The 8,189-nt window shown below is 44.2% G+C and overlaps 1 protein-coding gene across 1 annotated transcript in view; it reads right to left on the bottom strand.

Moving 5' to 3' along the window:
- Nucleotides 1–7,409: 7,409 nt before the first annotated feature.
- The window catches only part of FAU (FAU ubiquitin like and ribosomal protein S30 fusion), an 18,964-nt gene continuing 18,184 nt past the window's right edge, over nucleotides 7,410–8,189 (bottom strand). The window contains exon 5 of the mRNA XM_085887818.1: nucleotides 7,410–7,673. Coding sequence (XP_085743944.1) covers nucleotides 7,548–7,673 — 126 coding nt within the window. The 3' untranslated portion in view covers nucleotides 7,410–7,547. The remainder of the gene's footprint in view (nucleotides 7,674–8,189) is intronic.

The raw sequence follows: 8,189 nt of genomic DNA, 5'->3' as shown, positions 1-8,189 counted from the left end.
CCACTCCCCTTATCCCCCGTTCCACGCCCCCTATCCCCAGTTCCACGTGCCCTATCCCCCGTTTCACGCCCCCTATCCCCAGTTCCACGCCCCCATCCCCCGTGCCCTATCCGACGTTCCACGCGCCCTATCCGACGTTTCACGCCCCCATCCCCAGTTCCATGTGCCTTATCCCCCGTTCCATGCCCCCTATCCCCAGTTCCACGCCCCCATCCCCAGTTCCATGTGCCTTATCCCCCGTTCCACGCCCCCTATCCCCAGTTCCACGTGCCCTATCCCCCGTTTCACGCCCCCTATCCCCAGTTCCACGCCCCCATCCCCCGTGCCCTATCCGACGTCCCACGCGCCCTATCCGACGTTTCACGCCCCTATCCCCAGTTCCATGTGCCTTATCCCCCGTTCCACGCCCCCTATCCCCAGTTCCACGTGCCCTATCCACCGTTCCACGCCCCCTATCCCCCGTTCCACGCCCTCTATTCCCAGTTCCACGCCCCCATCCCCGTGCCCTATCCCCAGTTCCACGCCCCCATCCCCCGTGCCCTATCCCCAGTTTCATGTGCCTTATCCCCCGTTCCACGCCCCCTATCCCCAGTTCCATGTGCCTTATCCCCGTTCCACGCCCCTATCCCCAGTTCCACGCCCCCTATCCCCAGTTCCATGTGCCTTATCCCCCGTTCCACGCCCCTATCCCCAGTTCCATGTGCCCTATCCCTAGTTCCACGCCCCCATCCCCCGTGCCCTATCCCCAGTTCCATGTGCCTTATCCCCCGTTCCACGCCCCCTATCCCCCGTTCCACGCCCCTATCCCCAGTTCCACGTGCCCTATCCCCCGTTTCACGCCCCCTATCCCTAGTTCCACGCCCCCATCCCCGTGCCCTATCCCCAGTTCCACGTGCCATATCCGCCGTTCCACGCCCCCTATCCCCCGTTCCACGCCCCTATCCCCCGTTCCACGCCCCCTATCCCCCGTTCCACGTCCCTCCCCCCTGTAACAAGACTAACTCCGAGCATTTACGGTTACTTACTTTATCTATGAAAGTGTTGCCTCAAGGACAGGGCGTTCAGTCGTCCTTGAAATGGAAAAGCCTCGTCGTTCCCCAGCGGACATCGATGAGAATCATGTCGCTCGGCGTCATGGCAACGCTACAATAACCACAAGTTCTTGCACTAAACTCAGACGTTGCTCAATTAATACAAAAAAGCACCATCAAAACCTCCCCCCCCTTATTAACCGCAGATAAACCAACTACTGTAAAATTATTTCACCAAATAGAGAATGACACCAATATATATAAAAAAAAAATATGTATATATATGTAAATAAAAATAATAAAATAAATATAGGTATAATCACAACAAAAGCAGGGTCAAGGTAGCTCGTTCCAAAACGTTTTAACATATCCCGAGATGCATGCAATGAAAGCTATCACTTGATGCGGTGTATAAATTTGTGATTAGTTTTCGTTTTCATAAAGCTGCAATGATTCTGGATGTACAACGTAAACTTCGTAGATAAACAAATATTTTTTAAAAAACCCAAACTCAAGGTAAACAATTTACATCTCGCAGCTGAAACAAACAGGACAATGGTTGCATCATGGTAAAATGACCATTTCAGGTCCAAAAGCACAGGCACAGGACATTGCAGCTTACACAGAAAACAATGCGATTCACAAATTTGATGCAAGGCTAAGTGTTGGCTTAATGGTTAAGGTGGCTGGCTCAAGATCTTCGGGTCTTGATTTCTTGTCTTTCGTTGAATTAACACAAGGTGGGTTGACGCAGCCCGTCATCCTTCCGAGGTCAGTAAAATGAGTTCTGGTGTCCTGGTAATAGAGGGCACTGCATCAGCAGCACAGATGTGCTTCCAGAAAATGATGCAACCATCAATCACAGGCTACACACAGCGAGTAAAAATGGCTACCGGGAATCAGGGGCAAATGTCAATGACCCTTGTGGTCATGATATGGTGCCATGCCTTCCATACATAGCTCATTTGTCCAAGAAGGTAGTTGGACAAGTGGCTTCAGTAGTAGGAGTCTTAACCACACTGGGTAGTGTCATGGCTCGAATGTCTGCTCTGAGTCTGGGAGGTCAGCGGTTCAAACCCCGGTTGAGTCATACCAAAGATTTTTTTTTTGAAATGGTACATGCTGCTTCTTTGCTTGATGCAAAGGACAGAGCACGGACAAACAGCCATAGATTGGCAACCATTGCACAGGCTAGATGTAGTGATAAAACTCGCTCACATTGAATGACTCATCTGTTGGAAATGCATGATGTTTGACGTGGATCTCCAGAATCTCTCCCTGTGCATTTGCAGCACCAGACCATCTAATCTGCATGCTGAGAGCCGATTGGGCACACGTCAGACAGAATTACTGGAACAAATGTTATTAGTCTTAGTTCGCATGCAGCGCAAGGCTGCGGTGTAGCATCATTGGCTGGAGGTGCAGCTAAGTTGATGATGCAATTCCCTTTGTTGGTTATCGAGCAGGAATTTGGAATTTGTTCAGTGTGCCAGCGATAGCTCGCCTACTCTTCACGAAGGACACCATGAGATGTTTGAAGTCCACCAATGAACGCTGGCAAACGGAATTCCATTTAACGTCCATCCGAGGGTCGACACATTGATGAATCACCCTGTGATGACAGTTTAAAGCTGGGTCGGGATTCAAACCCAAGCTCTTGCCAGCCTGGAGGCAAATGTGCATACCTCCATGCCACCCTATCAGCCCAATCTTATTAATATTTTGTGGGAAAGAATCGGTTTGCAATGGTCTTCTGCCATCAGCTCTCAGGACAGTGAGGATTTGTCCATCAATATGGTCCATGCACATCTTCTTCACTGCTTTCATTCTCCCCTGCTCTCAAATGAACAGCAGTTGATGTCTGTTTCTGTTCAGGAGCTGAAAATACTCCTTCAATACACTAACCTCTCATTCCAAGTGTCCGAAGGGTGGAAACGAAGCTCGGATTTGTTTGGACAGACTACTGTTTTTGACTGAACACAAAAACAGTAAAGCAATTAATGAATCATTTGTTTAATTGGAGTTCTCCCTGAAAACTTCACAACAAATTTTTAGTTCATCATGCTCATGGCTTATAATTGAGTGGAACACAACTTGACTAGCAGTATGCCACTGAAAGTGTTTTGGGTTCATATCCTTTGAAATGTTCGGTGTTCACGTCATCTGTGATCATTGTTCAGTGGTGTTCATAACCAATGTCATATTATACATGACGACTTCATGTGGACTGCAAATGGTATCCATTGTGGCTTGGCCAAGTGGTGTTCCAACCTCAACCGAGCCGATGATGCATGAAACCCAAATTCACAACCCCTAAACGGTACTACACTATAATGTATTAGTCTTGTCTACTAAAGTTGTCGTCCTGTGAAGAAGCTTTTACATGAGCGTAAGATGATTGTTGGGGCGGTAAGGAATGGTGGGAGGTGGGTGTTTTTTTTTTTCTCTTTCTCTTGTATGCAGGCAAAGTTCATGGAAAATTGAGAACAGTGAATGGATCAGGATGTAACACAAGACAAAAAGGAGAGACAGAGAGATTGGGGGGGCACCAAGAGCAGAGTTGAAGGACAAGATTGAAGCAGACTTGTTCAAACAATAGGTGTGGCGAGTAATGAGGAGGAGGGGGTGGGGCAGGAAAGGATGCAGAAGGTGGAGAGGATGGATACAGGATTCAAGAATTAAAAATTGGAAATTTTGAAGGAGGGCTTGGAGGGGTGGAGATAAAGAGGGTAGAATAGGTTATTGTTTTTGAGGGGGATGATCTGAGGTAGAGGTAAACAGCTGCCTTGAAGATCTGGAGGGAAGTCGATTTGACAGGTGGGGGAAATAAATATAAAATAAAACACAGAGGAACAAATGAGTGGAGGTGATCAGTGATCCTGGATTTTGGAAATTTCACCAGAAAGGGGGGGGGGGTGATGGACCATATGTATTCTGTCCAGGTGAGACAGGTAAACAACCAAAAATGAAAAAAAAAGTTAAGCACATGTTGCGGTTTTTTTGGATGATCGTAATAACTGAAGAAATTATTCAGAAACTATAATATTCATCAAAATTAAAACCATATGTTGGTAAAGTATGCATGTCTGACAAATTGTTTATTCAGGGTCCTCCTGATGACTTCAATGCAGTGTTTGATTACAGCAAAAAACATGGACTTTAGAACGGGGCTGCTTGCAACACATCCTACATCTCGAAAGCTCAATAATGTGTAAACATCATTATAACTAGAGGGGGAGCACTCGGTAGATTGCAAAACCTCCGCCGCCAATACTGCTCGGTCACTCAAGTGAACCTGATATCCTATTCATTCAATTTGACGTCAACAGTGCTCACAGAGTTATAGTTTGCAACTTTCCCTTTCACTTTTAACTTTTATATACTCAATTCATTCGTCATAACCAGATTCCTTGAGACAGAAATTGATTTTACGTGGGTATATCCACCTGAAGTTACAAAATCAGCCGCAATTATAATTTTGGCATGTTTTTTGTTGGAAATCACTACTAACATGTGGAAATGCAAAAAGAAAAATCGAAATTTTGTTGAAAAAAGTTGCAAAAAATTTTTTTTTTCTCTAACAATTTTTTTTTTTGGGGGGGGGGGGTTGGAAATCACTTAAAACATGTAGAAATGCAATAAAAAAAATTCAAATATTTTTTCAAAATGGCCGCCATAGCGGCCATATTGGATTTTGGACCAAGTCCAAAATCTAATGGCATGATCCTTGGACCATACCTAATCCCCCCACCAAGTTTCGCCGAAATCCGTCGAGGAGTTTTTCCGTAATACTGTTCTCAAACAAACAAACAAACAAACAAACAGAAAGGGATGAAAACAGTAACCTCCGATCTTCGATGGAGGAGGTTAACAAAGACTGTTGCAACCCTCCCCATCCCCTGAAGAAGCCACCAGAAAGAATCCAAAGGGAGTTGTTGCCATTCCTGGTGCAAAGGAGTGTCCATTTTCTTAAATATCCACCCAAGAATGTTCCACTTGTGCTCTACTAAATTTAAATTGAGACTCTTTCCTGGCCAGGGCAATGTTGTGATGGCATCATTTCAGAAGTCGGTAACTTCATGAGAATGGTGGGGTATGGCATTGACATCCATGAATACAGGTATTGTGAAAAGTTGGTGGTTATCAAAATGTGAAAACATGATCCAACATGTCTCTAACAGTACTTTTCACCTATAAAGTGGCATGGCCATATTTACAATTGTAACAGGCAGCATCAGACATAACAAGCCTTATCAGAGCTGCATTTTCTCTGTTCGAAGTCACCCTTAGTCAGCCAGAATGAGGCCGATCTAACATCATTGGTTTGTTGATGTTTGCAGATTAATCAGCTGACAAATCTGATGGAAGCCAAGTTGACGTCTAATTTACTGCAAGAGTGTCGGACATCCAAGCATTGTTCATCCCAATAACGGACTATGTTTGGGCTTCAACTCTTTTATGGGCTATAACAGTGCAAAAGGAAGTAAGCACCGATAGTGTTACCTTCTCCAAACCATGACCAAGTGAGTGCCCCCCCCCCCATCCAAGTTGATTCTCCTACGATTCTGTACGTGGAAAAGAGCCTTGGTCCAATGATGAATGGAAAATACAGCTGGTACATTGAGGGTTCTTTCATTATACCATCAACTTCGCTCTAATTCATGTTTGAAAGAAATATGAATCAAATTTATTTTCCTCCCCAAACAGGACATGCTTAACCACTTTCCATGTGTAGATACAAGAAACAGCTATTAAATGGAAATGATTACTGTACCACCACCACCAACACCATCAAAGGTCTGTCTTTTTGTAGGATACTGTATCTCAAAAAGTTATGGATGGATTTAAACGAAACATGGTGGACAGGTTGGGTGTGTAACGAGGACAAATTGATTCAAGTTTGGTGAGGATCCGTATCCGAAAATGTCTAAATGATTCTTCATCATGGAAAGATGTTATAGCACGATATCTCAAAAAGTTGTGGACGAGTTATGACAAAACTTGGTGGATGAGTTCGTGAGGTGACGAGAATAAGATGATTAAAATTGTGGTTACAGTCCAGATGTAGATTTATGTATCAGTGGGATACAAAAATGTAAACTGTTCAGCATGGCGGAGGTATGAGCTCTACTTTGTGCCGTTTTAGTTTGTGATACGCTCGTGTAACAATGTAAATGGAAAGTACATATTGAATGCCGATACAGCACAGAAATGTGCATTTATGCCCGTTCTAAACTATGAGGAAGCAGTTTCGATGTTTGTCGAGCATTCTGTCCAATGAAATTTTTTTTTTCCTCATTGTATACTCAATCACCTGTTATTGCATTTAATTTATGCTTCATTAGAACTTGTTCATTCACATATAGCCAAGAACAAGATCAATTTGAAACCAGACATCTGCACAAACATACAGCCAAAGGACTGTCATGTTACCAAGATGGTGGTCTCTCCATCTTCTACAACCATTCATCTGCCCTTTCCAACCTATTGCCTCCCTTAGCGACCAAGGTCACAAGCATTCAAGAAACCCTCACCTGTTCAGAGTCCAGGCTGGTTGGCCAAATGCATGCATTTTCCCCCTTATTGTTCCGCTTCTGAAATAGTTACCATGTTCATTGATTACCTCATTTTCCCCACATCCTACTATACAAAATAGTGTGTGTGTGTGTGTGTGTGTGTGTGTGTGTGTGTGTGTGTGTGTGTGTGTGTGTGTGTGTGTGTGTGTGTGTGTGTGTGTGTGTGTGTGTGTGTGTGTGTGTGTGTGTGTGTGTGTGTGTGTGTGTGTGTGTGTGTGTGTGTGTGTGTGTGTGTGTGTGTGTGTGTGTGTGTGTGTGTGTGTGTGTGTGAAAATAATAAAGAAATAAACAGCTGGCCCAATGCACCACATTTTGCATATGTGCTGTGGATACACGATGTCAGGTCATGAGCACCCCCACCCCCTCCACCCCATGACTGAGGGTAGGTACCCAGAGTCAGGTCTTGTCCCCTACCCTCCACCCATGAGGATGGGGAGCTGACTTGAAATTTTTGCCTGTACAGCTGGGACATTCTCCACCAAAGTTTGCATACGTGCTGGGTTCCTAGAGGGAACGGATAATTACAAGTTCTTTCAAATACGCTGCCCATCACTACCTTATGCGGCCCGTCCATGTATATCCACAAACTTCTCTTCTACACAAATCAATTCTTTCCCATTCTGTTCCTCTTCTGGCCATTTCCCTTGTTTTCCCCCTTTGCTCATTGTGCATGTCCACCCCACCCATACTGCTTGGTTATTTGTAAACTTGCTGCACTTTGTCATTAAGCTCTCCCATGAGCTGAGACCCTTGTAAAATCAAAACCAAGCCTGTATATTATAACAATACCACAAAACAAAAGTGATGCAAACTTTGGATTTTAATTAAGCTTCATGAAAACAAAAAGCTCAGATAAAACTGAATTTTGTGCACAAAGTCAATAGCATATCGGGTCCATGAGCAAGTGGGCAACAACCTACAGAAGAAGGCAAGGTTTTGTTTACGAGTTCGAGTTTGGACCTTTCTTCTTGCCAAAGGTGGGTACCACATTGACAAATCGCCGATTGTATTGGAGTCGTCGCTTGGCACGACCAGTTTTCTTCTTCTTCTTCTCCATTTTGGCCACCTGCAAACCAAGGCAACAACTGACAATGGAATGCACTGTTTAAACACCTGGATTATAACTGGGGTTCGTACCCCTTTCCTACATAATAGATTTAATTTCCCAAGTTTTTCCTGTCCTTTATGTAATCCAGATTAAATTCAAGTTCATCTGCAAGTAGTATTCACCGTCAAGCTACCAGTCAAACCAGTGGAGACTAAAAATATAAACAAACTGGAATTGTTTCATGCAAGTTTAGTCAAAATCAAAAGCAATATAATGTTTTAAAAGATACAATCGAGTGAATTTCAGGATTTTTCATAATCCCCTAAACAGTCGCAGATGATTACGGCACGATTTCAGCAGAAGGATCAATTAAGAAGATAAAATAACTAGGGCGGCACCCATCAACGTCGCCAGTTATGCCTCCCTTCACATTATTACATCATTATACGTACTTGTACCAAGTTCGACTTAAATCCCTGAACCCAGGTTCAAAATATTAAATAATTCTGCTGCCAAACCATGTGTCCAAGCAAG

The sequence above is a fragment of the Eptatretus burgeri genome, chromosome 7 (genome assembly GCF_056783735.1).
Source record: "Eptatretus burgeri isolate ZD-2024b chromosome 7, Ebu_testis_v1, whole genome shotgun sequence".
NCBI classification, from domain to species: domain Eukaryota; kingdom Metazoa; phylum Chordata; class Myxini; order Myxiniformes; family Myxinidae; genus Eptatretus; species Eptatretus burgeri.
Note: the sequence above shows the minus strand (reverse complement) of the source record. Positions and strands in the feature narration are given on the sequence as shown.